The sequence below is a fragment of the Acartia tonsa genome, chromosome 11 (assembly GCF_053477335.1).
Source record: "Acartia tonsa isolate MP-2025a chromosome 11, ASM5347733v1, whole genome shotgun sequence".
Taxonomy (NCBI): Eukaryota; Metazoa; Arthropoda; class Copepoda; order Calanoida; family Acartiidae; genus Acartia; species Acartia tonsa.
The window spans coordinates 27,617,636-27,634,900 of record NC_137270.1 but is presented as its reverse complement, the minus strand read 5'-3'; the positions used below and the strand labels follow the sequence as shown (position 1 = coordinate 27,634,900).

Sequence of the window (17,265 nt, the reverse complement as noted above, 5' to 3'; positions counted from 1 at the left end):
TCCTTGTTTATTACAAACAAATTTGCTTACAATTTTTGCATTGAATCTTATTATATTCTGATTATTTAATTTTGACACTATACAAGTGTTGATGTCCGTTTGTCCTGCCATTCCATTGCTTCGTTTTTACGGATGCTGTCATCTTTGTTTTTATACATCATATCCTCATTACAATAAAAATCATATATCATATAAATCATATATCAACATTTACTATACGAGTGTTAATGCTCCATTTTTATGAATATTAATATCCTTGGTTTATACATCATATTCGAAAACGTTTCAATAGAAGTCATATATAGGTCAAACTAAACTTGCAACATTTAACCACCAAGTCTAAACAACACATTTAGTATTAATCTATATTGCATCACCCATCATTGGATATAGATATACACAATAGACATCTCTTCCCTACACAATCCTATATATACTAGATCTATTGTCAAAACTTGCACAAAGTTTTATTTTCAACAAACATCCATAAATAATATATCCATTGTACACACATCAACAAGTGTTCTCTTCTCTCCATACAAATATTTCCAATAACATTCATTTCCTACTATACAAATATTTCCGATTTATTTTCAACAAACATCCATAAATAATATATCCATTGCACACACATCAACAAGTTTTCTCTGCTCTCCATACAAATATTTCCAATAATCATTCATTTCCTACTATACAAATATTTCCGATAATTCATTCATATATATATAATATGTCCATTATACATTTCAATTTTGCACACATATCATAATTAATCCACATATAATATGTCCATTGTACAATCCAATTCCACACACATATCTCTCTCTCACTCTCTCTCTCTCTCTATCTCACATCATAATCAAATACTGAATAACAATTTTTGCTTCATTAAAAATTTTTTGCTGAGTTATGCATTCCAATCTTAAATCGCCATTTAATTGTTTAAAATAAATCTAGTTAAATCCACAAAAATTCCACCCATTAATCAAATATCAAATATCAAATATCACATTCTACTGATCATGATGACAAGTATGTATCAATCCAAATCAACGTAAATTCAAAAACAAAACAAACAAAATTTCTGTTCTATCTATAATAGAAATTTCGTACTATGAATAATATATCACAGATCAAAGATCACATATCTATCTTCACGCAAGTACAATCGTTATTATTCATAGCACATTTTAACCATATTCAAAATATTTTGTTTCCATTCATATAAGCTTAAGAGTAACTTTACTCTTATTTATACATAAACCGCAATATAATTGTTTTAAAATTAAATACTTAGAACCATAATAACTGACTCAACTTTTAAAACAATTTACAGCCTTTCATCAAAATTCTAATACTTTTTAAAGTATCTAATTTCAAATTTTTATCCAATTTTCATAAAATCACGATATTAACATTTAATAAAATCAATTTTCTTCCATTAACAATTTTACAAAATTGTATTCCTATTTTCGTTGAAATTAATCCATCTTCCATTTTTTTTTATTCTTATCTCTGTTAGACACCACAATAGTCTGAAACAAAAATAAATATATCCAAATATCCAATTCCAGTGTAACAAAACACAAAAAAAAATAAATGCATATATTTTGATTTTCATAATAACATAATCTCATAAACTCGTATTCAATAGTTAACAAAATGTTATATTTCCAGAATTCAAATAATTACCATAAATCAAATTATTTTCCATCACAAACTTTATAGAGTTGCTTCGTTTCTCTTCTTATTATTTAATCAATGTCAGCGCTTTCCAAATTATATGTTATACATTCTAACCTTATGCATGGACACCACAATGGCAGATAAATTAACATTTATCCCACTAATTTGAATAATATCAGAGATCTACATTTATTAGCAATGGATACAACAATGGAAAATAAATTGACGTTCATTCCCAAAAAATCGAGTAAGATCAGTAATATACAGGGATATAACAATAGCAGATAAATTTTCGTTCATTCTAGAAAAAGTTGCTCCACAAATAATCTATGATTTGTATGTCAACATAACATCTGCGAGTTTTATTTCCTAAATAGAAATACTTCCAGAAGCACAACTTCTATACATTTTTATAAGCCGTCAAATCTATCAGATACAATACTTATTCAATTATAGATATCTTAATTGCAAAACTACAAAAATCGATCGCCGCCACACCGCCGTCAAATCGCCGTAGGCCGTAGTACATGTATATCCTGTTGATACAATCCAAAACTGTAGAGAAAATCCTTCTTCCCTGCAAATTGTAGAAAGAAATACTCGTTTAATCAATACACGTCTGTCCTGAATAAGCTATAGAAAGAAATACATGTAATCCTTGCTTCCCTGCAAATTGTAGAAAGGAATAAACTGTAGAGAGAATACATTTTTAACAATTTTTAACAATACTCAACTGTCTCCCTGTAGAAACAAACTATAAAAAGATAGAGAGAATACATTTTTAACAATTTTTAACAATACTCAACTGTCTCCCTGTAGAAACAAACTATAAAAGGATAATTTTTTAACAACACATGTCTATCCTTCTCTCCCTGCTGATACATGTCCAGGGCGGCACCTTTTCCCCTTTCATGGTGTCCTCCACCAACATAGTACATGTCCAGGACGGCACATATCTTTCCCTGGACATTATGTTGGTGTCCTCCACCCACATGTTGTCCTGCAATGTCCAGGGCGGCACCTTTTCCCCTTTCATGGTGTCCTCCACCAACATAGTACATGTCCAGGGCGGCACATATCTTTCCCTGGACATTATGTTGGTGTCCTCCACCCACATGTTGTCCTTCACTAGACAGGATGGTGTCGTGGTGTCCTTCAATGGACAGAATGGTGACATGGTGTTCTTAACCATCACATATCTCTCTTTCACCAGGGGTTCGACCTGGTTCACCCTCTCTCCATTCTTTAAGCATAACTGGTCCAGGAATTCGACCTGGTCCAGCATCACATGTCTCTCCTCCTCCAGAGGTTCGACCTGGTCCAGCATCACATGTCTCTCCTCCTCCAGAGGTTCGACCTGGTCCAGCATCACATGTCTCTCCTCCTCCAGAGGTTCGACCTGGTTCACCATCTCCTTGACTGTTACCTGGTCCTCTCCACCTATACACTCTCCCCCCCCTAACCTGTTTGGCAACACCACCAAACTTTCTTGTTCAAGGAAACAAAATTTTTCATTAGCAATTGGAGCTTTGAAATTGTCCATAGAAAGTGTTGGCAACACCACCAAACTTCCTTGGTCAAGGAAACAAAATTTTTCATTAGCAGTTCGAGCTTCAATCTTATCTTCATGATCTTGCATTCCACCAAAAATAGTTCGAGAACCACTAGCAAACAATTTAGGCTTCTCCTCTGGTACAGATCCTCCAGCCGTCCTCTGCCAAGGCATAGAGTTATTTAAACCATTCTGCTGGTTATTCGACCCATTCTGCTGGGTATTCTGCTGGTTATTCGACCCATTCTGCTGGGTATTCGAACCATTCTGCTGGTCATTCAAACTATTCTGCTGGGCAATCTTTTCAAGAATTCGCTGCTGGCCAGTCATAAACTCATCCACAACGGTCACATTCTCAGTCTTGATATCATTATCAACACTAGGCTCCACCACCTTATTAAGACGATCTTCTAAATCGTCCATCCGAGTAGCCAGTCCAGTAACCGCAGCAACATTATCCTTAATTTCCTGAACCTTCGTCTCCAGCGGCGCCCTTCGATTAATCAGGTTATCCAGCTTATCTCTAAAGGACTGAATATCACCCTGCATCGAGGCCAGCAATTCGAGCATATACACCTCCTTCTCCACCGGGGACAACTTCCTGTAATAAGCAATGTCCACCTTCATGGCGTCCAAAAATTCCTGAACAAAACTAAAGCAAAGAAATAATACAATTAAAAGAAAATCTGAGCCGTAGATTCGTACTACACTACTGCGCCAAAATGACGTATAGTAATAGCAAGAACAAACAGCTAAATATTCTTATAAAGTGTATTAATTCAATACAAGGTTAACATACAATAATAACATTAATATTAAGACAACTGTTCACTTTTATGTTCGTGTCGTGTTGCAGAGCAATGTCTTGCTCCGAAACCGTTGACACAAGAACTAAAAGCTAATATACAAAATACATACATTGCTCTCAAGTCAGGAAGAAAGGGACTATACATCACATATGTCAATAAGAAAATTAGGAAAATGTACATAAAATAAATAAATGCACAGTATAAATAACAAGGATGAAAAAATTATTAGTTTAAATTATATTCGTTGTTTTTTGTTGTAAATTAAAGCTTATGTAATTTTGCCTTTGAGTCGTAGTGGTAATATCTTTAACCAATTTCTTTTGGGGGAGGGTACCACCATCCTCCCAAGAGAAATAATAATAAATCGAAATTTTTGTTTTAAGTATAGAGACTCCTACGTAACATTGCGATGTATCGTACAAAGAGACTCTTGCGCAACATATCGTAGAAACTTGAACGCAACAAAAAAAAATTTTTTAAAGTGCCACTAGAGGCTTTTAGGGGGCGTAGACGCTAGTCCTATTATATAAAGTAGTAAGGGTTTTTGGTCTGAACTTTAATATCTAAATGACTACTGAACTGATTGGGTTCTCTATTTCAGGAAGGCTTCATATAGACCCTGTTATGGTTTTAAGCCATTTTATCTTCAGATTTAAGTTTTGGGATGGTTTTATGCTATTTTTCTAACCCTCTCTGTTCTTTAGAGTCCCTAGATGCAAGGGGCATAGCCGCTAGTATTAATATATTGTGTTTGTTTGTATATGTAATATCTATGAAGTTTATTAGTTTTTTTTGTCCTTCAAAAATTAATTGGAAAATCTAATTGATTTTACGATTTATAAGTGAAGATATACTAAAAATACTAGGGGAGGTAGACTTCGAACCGCCACTTTTAATTCTAGGTTTTGAAAAAACAGTAAAACAAATTTGAGGAGGGGGCATTTTCTTGTAGGGGAGGCTTACCGTGGGAGGGTGAAGTTAATCCCCACCCCCCCTCCCCCACGCCTCACAAATATTTTAAACCTTCTCTGTACAAATAAGAAGCTTTGGTGTAAAGGAGAACCATATCAAAAGAGCAGGAGATACTTTGCTACAAACATATAAACATTCTGTTACTTTTATATAAAGTAACATGATATGATTGATAGAAAGATACAGAAATGCATTGTCAGGTTGATTATTGATCAAAAAGTGTCCTTCACAGTTGATGCAACCCAATATCTTTATCTCTTTCACACATTACTTAAATTAAATCAAGACATTTTAACATCAAACAAAACATAAAATGATGCGAGCTAGACTTCATTCTGGAGGCTATTTACCATAATTAAGTAACTTAAAGTTTAATTTTTAATCGATTTTATTGAATAATTAATTTTACAAGTAAATTAATTCATGTTAGCAAAGCATTTGATTAATGTTATTAAAATTTAAATTCAAGATTGATATGCAATTTTGGTATTAGTTTACAATTGACCGGTTGAGCATTGATAACCCCCCCCCCCCACTCCTTATTTTAAAAAAATAATAAGGATGAGGGGTTGGGGAGAGTAGTAGGGGGCCCTTACCCTGGGGAGCTATTCAGAAACCAATATAACTTAACCTAACCTAACTTAAAGTAATAAACGAACAAATAAGAACCCAACTCTTGTGTTCAATTTATTTCAAAATAAGTAAAAGGTGGGTGAGGAGGTGATTATAAAAAAAAATATGCTAAATCATATTACTACTTTCATTGTTATCAATAAATTCTGAAATGGTCTAGTTTTAAAGCGTAATTGATCTTTCTGATAAAATTTGTCTTACTGCATTAAGGTACAGTGTGATTTATAATTCTCTCTTTTCTTCTTATTATTCCTCTAGATTTTCTCTTTCCCCATACTCTATCAAATGCATACCAAAACATTTGGTATTTTTATTTCTAAGAGTTATGTAAACGGAAATATTATGAAATCAAATTTATTGCGTATTTATTTAGTTATATTTTTACCTTTATGTAGTTTAATGAAATAGTTTGAGATCTAATATTTTTCCACCCTATAAACTAAAATATATCTTCTTTAATAGCGCAGCCAGGATAAAATATAAAAAATGAGCCGATTTTCCGGCCTTTGTCTTGAAGTCTTAACTGTTAAGGTTAATAAAATCCATCTGCAAATCTGTCAAGGCATTCCTTTTACTTAATTTGATGAATCCTTACCAGGTTTAGATTAGTATTTTTAAAGCCGTGGGTTAAGAGCGAACAAGCTAAAAACATCTAATAAGGCTTCAAAGTTAGTTTTACACATAAAGTCTAATTTATCTACCATTATTCTATCACTGTCTTTTTATCATAACATGTTCTGTTAATATATCTTAATACTGGAATGATAGCATATTTTCCTGATAACATTTACATGTTCTATTGATAACACATTAACCACATGTCAAATTTTGGCAATTCTTGTCATTATGAGTGGCATGCACAATTGACAAGACATTTCGCAACAGTTGTACTTTGTTTTGCTGTCACAGTTTTATACTTGTTTAAAAGAAACAGGATCTGTGTCTGTTCGTGTATACCGAAGGATCTCAGTAACCGCTAAACCAATATGGGTGTACTTTACAGTGTAGCTTCTCATTGGTCCTGGGAAGGTTTAAAACTATTTTGGGGGAGGGTACCACAACCCGCCCAAGAGAAATCGCACCTAGGAAATAAAGACCCCCAACAATTTTTTTAACTTATTCTTTTGAAAACTAAAAATTAAAAAGGGTTGCTATACTTTACCCCTCTCTCAAGGATCCTTAGTAGCCTCTAGTACATAGTATAGTAACAAGCTTGAATAATGAAATTTTAGAAACCTTTAGTTTCATTGTTCACGTAATTGGCTTAAAGCATACAAGTAAGTGAGTGAGTAAAAGTAGGCAAGGGAGATTTTGTTTAGATAAACGGAATTAAAATTCTGCAAGGATCTTATTTCTTATTTTATTCTAAGCTAAATGCAGTTGTTTGTATTGATTTTCAGTAAAAACAGTAGCCTTTATAGAGTCGTATAAATAATAAGGCCTCTAACTTGATAAAAGTTTTTTGATGGTGTAATATTACAATTTGATTTGTCTACTGTCTAGCCCGATATAGATATGTTAAAGTGATGTAATCAAATGACATGGAAACCCAATCTAAGGACATCAATACCCACTATTCCAAAACTCTGGGTGACAAAACCTAAAGTAAGCCTAAAGTTTTGAGTGGTTGCTCCATCAAAGAAAAAAAGAAAAGGATGCACTGGCAAGCTCCAGGGTTTAGGACCTTGAAATGAAAAGTTACTAAAAAGTATATCATGAAAAATGTGAATCATACATAACTCTCTTGCCTTATTTTCAAATCTGTAAACAAATTTTTTAGCACCTTTATTTTTCAGGCATCAATTAAACATAAAAGACTTACATATAAATCTTTTGCCATATTCCTAAAATACCTGGTCGATTACAAAAATACACCTTACCCCTTATCTCATTTGCTATTTTGTTACCGAAGGTTAGATTATGTTATTAGTATTGTCTTTTTAATAAGGTGGGCGTTTTTGTGACCACCAGGCACTTTAGGTAAAGCACATTTTTGTTTTATGATAGATACGGATGCATAAAAGGGGTAAGAACCTATTTGTCTTGTATTTGCTTTAAGTAATCTTTATTTATTCTTACTAAAAGAATAAATTGTAAAGTTATGAAAACTATTGAGGAATTTCATTTATTTATCGAAATTGATTGTACTGTTCAGTCAGGGGACATTTGACTGTAAATTAAACTGGTGACTAATCTTTTTTTAACACGTTCTCTCATTTATTGAATTAAAAACTTTAGGGCATTATTTAATCTTTATCAAACTAGCAGTGCCTAAATTTTTCACCGATAATTATCTAAAGATGGTGTAATTTTATTCCTCGTATTCATTCGAAACCGATTAATATCCAGTTATGTATCCGCCTTCGGCACCTCGGGGCTAAAAAACTTGTTTTAATCTCATAATTGTACATTCTATATCCGCGGAAAGTCGTTTATAATACGATGAAAGAAATAACTATTCTCGTATTCATTCGAAACCAATTAATATCCAGTTATGTATCAGTAAAGATGTATAATTCAGACATTTACCTTGCTCAAGTGATGGAGACCCTATTCGTATGCTAGCAAATTGCTTTCTGTTCTGGGGACTCGACTGTGCTTATATTTCCGACGCTTTTAGCTTATTTCAAAACCCAATACAAAATCGGGATAAGGAATCAGGATAGCTCATTCTTTTACTTTGATTATACAAATGTAGCAGTCAAGCTCTTGAAAAATTCAAGATCCCCATCTCTGGTAGGCCAATGTTTATTGAATAGCCTAGAATGTTGAATGTTGAAGACAAAAGCTTTAATAATAATAGTATAGCAACTATCAATACATATCTTTATGCTCTGTCTGTCTATCACAAATATAAAGTGTGCAATCAATTACACATTGCGCAAATTATTATATCATCAGAATTATATATCATTAAAACAACAAAACTCTACAATTAAATTGTACCATCATTGAAAAGTTCTCTTATTTGTTGATATTTTTTGCCTTTTGCAAACATAAAGAAAATATTTGTATGCGAAAGACAGAGCACACTCAAATATATATACTAGAATTTATCACAAATAGATTACATAAATTTGTAATTAAACTTAAATAAGATTAAAAATTATATTTTTTATGACATAACATCTTTCCAACATAAGAAATTAAATACTATAAATATATCATATAAATAATACTTTTAGTGTATTTTTATTCACCTTATAAATAAGAGACTAAGCAAATAAGGATATAGAAAAAAGAAACAATACAAAGATAGATAAATGATGAATATTAAAGGATTGTTTAGTTTATCCAGGGAGTAAGGGAGGGGACAATGGGTAATTAATTCAAATTAAGAGTTTTCGCTAAAAAGCAATGAAAACCAGATTTATCCAGAAAACTTGACCAATATTGTAAAGGGATCATAGTAATATAATCTAGAACAAAAATTAAGAAAAAAAATCATTTACTTGGAAATTAAATTACCAGTACATCACAATGTAGTAAACATTCTGTAATTATTCACTAGAACTTCGTCAACCCTTCTCATATATTTTTAACTGCTACCTAAATTCAAGCGGTTCTCAGATTGTTTAATACATAAATATCACAGTAGAATTTCTAAGAAATGGGGTATTCCTGTCCAGTTTTTTGTTTAGGGATGAATATTTCTTACCCGAGGGAATAAATGATGGACCGATAGGTCATCATTTATTCACGAGGGTAAGAAATATTCATTCCTAAACAAAAAACTGGACAGGAATATCATTCTCATTTAAACAAAAAACTCATTTTTTTATGCTAAAATGTGGTTTAATTTTGGTTTTTAATTTTCATTTATTTCCCGGCTATGATCATTTATAGATTATTTTCTTTCTTTTAGTAATTAATAAAAATTATAAAATCTTCCAAAAAAAATTATAAAATCTTCCAAAAAAAATTAAAAATCTTTTAAAATCATACCAGGGATATAAATGAGATACCAGTGCAGGGAAATAAATGAATATTTACATCCACTATTTAAGGGGTTGTTTATATGGGAATGACATTTTCTTGGGAAAAATATTTGTTAAAACCAGTCATCTAATAACAAATTTTTCTGTCTGCAATATTCAAAAATAACTCAGCTAGTTAACTGGATATTGATACGCTGGTACCCAAAGTCAGTCAGAACCTGCTGAATTCTTGAACATTCCCTTTAAGCCAGTACCCAAAGTCGGAAACTCTTAAAACATGAATATTTGATCCATTGTCCCCTCCCTTACTCCCTGAGTTTATCACAATTACTATGTACTAATTGTTCGTTGTTAGACAATTGATCCTAGAAATCCCATTGTATAAAGTAGTAACCTGTTTTTGGTTTGTAAAAAATGATCATGGAAACAACTAAACCAATATGGTTCTCCTTTACAGTAAAGCTTCTTTTGTTTTTTAGGGGGGAGGGTATCTCAATCCTCCTTATAAAAAATGTCCCTCCCACAATATTTATCTTTACCTTTTCTTTTTATAGCTTTAATTTAAAATGAAGAGGGGGGGGGGGGCGAATTCCTCCCCTCTATAAGTGCCCCTAGACGCTTCTAGAGGAATAGCCAATAGTTGTATAACAGTTTTTTGGTCCGTAACGCTCCAACAACTTACTTTGCTTTTATTTATAAAAATTTATTTGTAATTTAAATGACTTCTTAACTTTTAATTTAATTTAGATCATGGACTGATCAATCCATTGGCCCACTTGGGAGAGGGAGACCCTAGTCAGCTGAATATGTCCATAGTATCACAACGAGGAGCTCAACTTCATACAACCTCGGAGAAAGCCATGAGAACATTTTCTAGTGATGATATCTTCAACAGGGATGATTTAGTAACAATTGCTCTAAATCTAGAGAGAAAGGGAAATTGGACTGTAAATTACACTCTTACTCACAGCTTTATGAACTCAATGCCTTTTTTGATGGCTCAAACTTTAGGTACTTTTAATAAATTTAAAAGTGTCTAAACTTTTAAACTAATAATCTAAATGAACAGAAAGGCATTTTTGGTTATCCTTTATCATTGGAAATGCAGTAGACAAAGGGTTTACACTATAAAATCTTATTATTGTTGATTTTTTCGTCGTAAATGACAGGAAATTAATTCTTATATGGACCAAATTCATAGAATTAAATAAAACATTCAGGTAGTCTAAATATCTTGGTGGAAAAAGAAAAATGAAGCTTATTTAGTATTAAAATAATTATTGTTACTTTACCATAGAAATCCGTACACAATCAGGAGATTAAACAGCATACATCAACATTATAATCAACACAATATACAGGTAAATAGTCTGGGGTGTTGTAATAACATTGTTTTTGAAATTTCCTGAAAAAAATATATTTTAAATATTCAACAAATAAAGGGTTAAAAATCAATGGTAGCTGTTCAAACAAGAGAATGGAAGTGTTTTTTTTTTACAGAGAACAACTGTATTTTAGATATTTTTCCTTCTAGTTAAGAATTCTTTTTGATATTACAAAATCATTATTACTGCAGTGAATAATTACATTTTAAAAGTTTTGTATTTGAAATATTTTTTATTATAAACATTAGGACCACAATAGCTTTAATTAATTGAAGGATAAACAAAAAAAAAAAAAAATTAGGGATAAAAAATTGTATTTTACAAAAGTTAATAAAATTTTTGAGAACTATTTACTAAGCAAAAGCACAACAATCTTAATAATATATCTTTTAGACATTACAATCTTTCAAGAACCCGGGTGGAAGCCAGGGAAACCTTGCAGATATTGCCTGCTTCCAGCCTGCAGCTGGGTCAGTACCTGTGAGAGGCCAAGAAGGTCATCCTGTTACCTGGACCCCCGGGGCATCATTCCCATCTGTAGGGGATGTGAGTTGCCAGCCCCATTCTCTACCTGTACCTGCCACTTTCTTCTATCCTATTCAGGAATCACATAATTTAAAAGACTTTATTTTTGGAATAATTTTGGAAAGATCTTTTATAATGTTGGTTTTCTGATTTACTCTTCTTTTTAAAAGCAAAGATTTTCTTTTTTGACAATAAATTTTTATATGATAAAATTACTGTTGTGCTCGGATTTTTGGAATACCGATTCCTAGTACAACAAAGTATAATGCTATACGCGAAGCATCTTCATAATCAAGTCCTAAAAATGTAAGTATGTCCTTAAACATTATCCTGTATTTTAGCAGTTTTTCAACAAATTTACTTTCAATTTTGTTTTGACTTTTATACATTTATATTCTGATTATTCAGTTCTGACACTCTACAAATGTTAATGGTTAATGTCCTACCGTTTCAGAGCTTCGCTTTTATGGATGTTATCATCATTGTTTTTTCTTTGATTTATTCTTTTGAATAAGAATTCAAGTAAAAACACGTAGAGTTTTTTATGTAATTCAATTACAGATCAGACTCTTACATAAATTAGTTCTAGGTTCAATTAAAAATCAATTAGTAAATAATAAATGTATGTAAGACATTGATTTATTTATAAATACTAGTAGGTTTTACACGGAGTACACCTTATGTAATTGGGCTCTTTATAAAACATTAAATATCAGATTAAAGATTTTGTACTTTGGGAAAAATTGAATAAATTAATAGGTATAAACTTTCTTTTTGCAAGGAGAATACAGTCAAATTCCTATGACTAAGTTTCAGTGTTTGGTAGCGCCGTACGAACAGAATAATGTAGTAGTTGTGCCACTTAAAATGATTAATTAAAGTCTTTTACAAAATAAACTCTAGGATTCCTTCCATCCTTACTGTGGAGATGGACGCAGCCTGCTGCCTCCAGGTGCTTTCCCTATGGGGTATGGTCAGATAGCTCAACTACCTTCATCCTCAGGTAGAGTATATCCTGCTGCCTCCAGGTGCTTTCCCTATGGGGTATGGTCAGATAGCTCAACTACCTTCATCCTCAGGTAGAGTATATCCTGCTGCCTCCAGGTGCTTTCCCTATGGGGTATGGTCAGATAGCTCAACTACCTTCATCCTCAGGTAGAGTATATTCTGCTGCCTCCAGGTGCTTTCCCCATGGGGTATGGTCAGATAGCTCAACTACCTTCATCCTCAGGTATAGTATATTCTGCTGCCTCCAGGTGCTTTCCCCATGGGGTATAGTCAGATAGCTCAACTACCTTCATCCTCAAGTATAGTATATCCAGCTGTCCAGGTATCTTTCCATCTAGGGTATGATCAGATAGCTCAACTACCTTCATCTTCTGGTTTAGTATATTCTGTTTTCTCCAGGTGCTATCCCCATGGGGTATGGTGAGAATTTACCTTCAATCTAAACCATAAGTTCAATATGATGAAAATTAAACTTAAATGTTCGACTATTGGAACTTATTATTTTTCAGGCTCTTCTACAGCATACCTGCAGCTTCCCCCTCTGCAGCTACCCCAATCATCTACACCATGTCCTTGTTTATCTGGGGGTAAACCTGGCCAGGTATAGTTATATTACTTATTATTATTATTATTATTTACCTGAAATATACAAAATAGTTAGTATCTTTTAGTTCAAAGCAGAAGATCTTGGTAACCGTTGAACTATTTGTCTCTAAAAAAACAAATTACCTTATAGTAAGAAAAATATTCTATAACTCATTTGTCAGTCCGTCTTTCACCCTGTCTTCATAAAAAATAACTCACTTAGAACTTGTCAGAATAATAGCCTTTTTTGGCTTGCTTTTAAAATCTATTATCATTTTTTTCAGCAACTACATGATGAGCTTATTACTTATAAAAGTTGCCATTCTTGTTTTTTGTTATAATTTATTTATATTATTTTAGGAAGCTACTAGTCCGGTAGTAAACTCCTCTGCTGACCAAAGTTATTGTAGTGATGAAGATAAAAGGCATACATATAATGAGTAATATTAGCTGAAAGAATAAAAAAGTATAAAAAAATGTAACTATCAAATGCTCTCCTTAAGTCAAAAGCACATGTATTTTGGATACTTTTATTAAATTTTTATTGGTTGGTTCAATAAGTTGAATGTCCAAACGCTTCAAATACTATTTGTATTCTACAGAAGTGGTAAATTTAAGTATTATCATTGAGGATGTACATCAATTTATGGTCATTGTCTTTGGATGTCTGGAATGTGTTATATATGTTTTTTTTGGGGGGGAATACTATTTTGCAGATCAATCTTACCGCTATTGGCCTCTCACTCCCCGCATAAATTTATTTTTATTTTAGAAAAAGAATTATTTATACTTATTATTTTATGACGGCAGGTCTGACTCTACAACAGACCAAACATCTTCAGCGGTTAGAACTGTCAAGTTCTCAGATTTAGACACTGTGCACGAAGATGATAGCTGTTGAATGGATAATATCAGAAGCTGTTTTGATAAAGAGCGGCTAAACAAACAGTTCTAGGAGCACTTATTATAAGCCCTTGGAAAACAATAACAGCTGTAGTGCATCTGTAACAGCTGATGGCAAAAATAACAATTAAGATCTATCAAACAGCTAAAAAATCAGAAAATACTATTACACGATTATCATTTAGTTGTAAAAGAACAATATTAGTGATTAGAATAAAATTACAAAAAACTATTATGATATTAATAAATTTAATTTCAATCTTTTTATTACTAAAATCAATATCAATAAAGTAGCATTAAAAAAATACATAAAGTAAATATTTGTAAACAACTTAAAGAGAAATTTTATCATCATTGGAGATTACAAAGTTAGTTAGTTTATATACATATTTTACCCCTAGTAAACTTTGTTATTTGGAAATATTTTATTATTAACCCTTACAGCTCGGGCCCCAATTCCCACCCTAATAGATCGGGGGGAGGGGGGGGGGGGTCTGACCCCCCCCTCTATCTCAGCTCCTGTTACAGTTAGAGACATAAATTTTTTTTCTAGTGGTTCATGTGTATTTTTAGAGAAAATTACTTTTTCTAATCATAGCGGTTAGACCGCTCCTTAGCCGCTTTTTATATTAAAACAGCCGTAGAGCGGCCAATTTTAAAGCTAGGATCACCAAATTTTAGGACGAACTTTTATTTTTTATATATGACCCCCCCCCCCCTCCCGATCTGTAAGGGTTAAAGTAGTGTTTGTTATATTTTTTTTGTGTTAAATGGTACAATCAATTGTTGTCTTTCTTATTTAAAAGCCAAGCTTTTCTACATTACGGTTTGTCGTTCAATTTCGTCTGATAATAAAATAAGCATTATAATCCTTTTAGGCAGTTTTTTTATAAAATGAGTAAAAATCCTAATGCGTGGAAAACAATGTAAATTAACTGAAATAAATACAAATAATTTTTTTTGTTAAATAATATTATGTTTTTTCAATGTTTTATTAAAACTCTGTCATCAATTTATTGTTGATTTTCATCTGATTTTAATCTATACTTTTTGGATGTTGTCATCCTTGTTTTAATTGTAAAATGTCTAGTAAACTATCATATTTTAAAGTTATCCAAAATATTTCTGTTAAAATAATATATAGAATAAAAATATATTTATAATTAGAGATTGAAATACATGTATATTATAACTAAGCATTTAGTTGTTGAAGATTTTAGAAAGCTACTCTATGACTAGGATAAGACATTGACGTACGTACGTCTAGGTGTCCGTCTGCTTACTGCTACTTTTAGATTTGAATCACCATATACATGATTTTTTTGGGGCAGGTAAATTAGTTATGCTGTGTATACTACTTATATTAGCGAAACTACTTTATAATTCATTATATCTGCCCAATATAGGTGGAATGATGACAATTTATGTGAACCTACCCTTTCCAAAGATTATCGAGTATAAAACTTTCTTGGTCCGTCGGTCTGTTATTAATGTTACACAAGACATTAAATTTATGTATGTCTATAAAGAATTCATAATTTGATTTCAAATCCTTCTTTCTTTGTCTCTCTCTTTTCTTATGATCATTGGAAATCTGTTATATTTTACAATTTGTTCGTACATGAACCTTGTTTGCTTAGCTTCTTATGGATGCTGTCAACCTTGTTAAATAAAATAAATCGTCAGTAAGTACAAAAAATCAATTAAACTATATGACCTAGTGCGAGATGTCTTGATTTGCTAGAAATCCATAGTTATTTATTAGCTACGCTACTAAAAAGAATATTATACTCCTAGTTGTTAAGGTTCTATTCGATATTTGGTGAAATATTTGAAATATGTGTTTTTATTTATAGAAATCCTATATCCAATACATTACACCTATTATTAGATTTAAAGTTTAGACTGTAGAAATATTAAATTTTAGTTGCAGAATTCCTTCAGTGTCAGATTTTATTGTTTTTAGCTCTTTTATAAAAAAAACTACTGAAAGTTGCAATTTAAATAGAAAAAATATTCTAGCATTTCAGAAATTTTCTTGAAAAAAAAACATGGGATCTTAAGGGATAAGACAATGCACGATAGCTAGGGAAACACACCCCTAATGATGGTAAGCATAATTATTTATTCTAAAAATCAAAATCATTGGTTGAACCAATATCAGTTTTCTTTATTTCCTTTCTTTAAAGTTTTAGATTTGTTTTAATGATTGTAAAACTACAAAAAGTAGACTTTTAATCGAAATTCGGCTAAGAACAGAAAAAGAATACGACTATATGTAGGTAACGCAGCAAGAATATTTGCTTATTAAAGCATGGAAAACTAAACACTATGGACAAACACATTATCTTATATGTATGTAGTACATCAATTATAATCAGTTGTTGAAGCTTTTTTACAGTGCCTGTATAAATGTCGTCATACTGGCCTACCATTGGTTAATAACGATTATTACTGGCCTGCCATTGGTAATTTAGTCAGTGTGTTGGCCTATCTTTGGGCATTTGAATTGTATGACTTCTTACAGCCACTATAAACAGCTTCCCAGTGGCGTGTACAGGGTTTTGCTAGGTGAGGTGAATTTCTTGACAGTTGGAAAGTTGAATCTTTATAATTATTTAGATAGAAATATTATTGAAGGCAGTACATAATCAGTTTTACTTATCAGTTGTTCTTTTACGCTTATATACAGACAGACTCAGGGGCGTCCAAGCTTTTTATTTTGGGGGGGGTAAAAATTTTTTTTTGAGGGGGGGGTAATTCGTGTTTGGGAGGGGTAAAATGGCGCGCGAAGCGCGCCGCAAATTTTTTTTACCCCCCCCAAAATTTTTACCCCGGGGGTAAAATTTACTTGGGGGGGTAATTACCCCCCCTGAAATCTGTTGGCAGGGGTAAATTTAGTTTACCCCCCCCCCAAAATTTACCCCCGGGGTAAAATTTTTGGGGGGGTAATTTAAATTTTATTAAATATATAGTATTAAAAATGCGCGCGAAGCGCGCAAAAATTTTTTTTATTAGAGATTTTTTATTTTGGGGGGGGTATTTACCCCCCCAAAATTGTTTGGGGGGGGTAAATACCCCCTCCTAAATGGTTGGGGGTGCCTACGGCACCCCTAGGGTAGGGGTAAATTTTGAATGGGGGGGCTAAAATGAAAAAAATTTTGGGGGGGTAATCGCCCCATTACCCCCCCCCCCCCCTTGGACGCCTATGGACAGACTTACAGCAATATCCTAGTTGTATAGTAGCTGTACTAGTAAAAAGTTTAACT

At 32.4% G+C, this 17,265-nt stretch overlaps 2 protein-coding genes across 2 annotated transcripts in view; both read left to right on the top strand.

Moving 5' to 3' along the window:
• LOC145332710 (uncharacterized) overlaps positions 1 to 10,686 on the top strand; it is a 29,732-nt gene extending 19,046 nt beyond the window's left edge. The window contains exon 7 of the mRNA XM_080177736.1: positions 10,338 to 10,686. Within this exon, the coding sequence (XP_080033862.1) occupies positions 10,338 to 10,630 (293 nt within the window). The 3' untranslated portion in view covers positions 10,631 to 10,686. The remainder of the gene's footprint in view (positions 1 to 10,337) is intronic.
• Positions 10,687 to 10,692: 6 nt separating this feature from the next.
• LOC145331219 (uncharacterized) lies at positions 10,693 to 14,382 on the top strand. The gene is made up of 8 exons (XM_080175835.1): positions 10,693 to 10,697; positions 10,888 to 10,951; positions 11,369 to 11,580; positions 12,406 to 12,452; positions 12,681 to 12,731; positions 13,018 to 13,109; positions 13,454 to 13,518; positions 13,904 to 14,382. Exons 1-8 carry the CDS (start codon positions 10,693 to 10,695, stop codon positions 13,992 to 13,994), a joined length of 627 nt encoding a protein of 208 aa, XP_080031961.1. The 3' UTR covers positions 13,995 to 14,382.
• Positions 14,383 to 17,265: the final 2,883 nt, after the last annotated feature.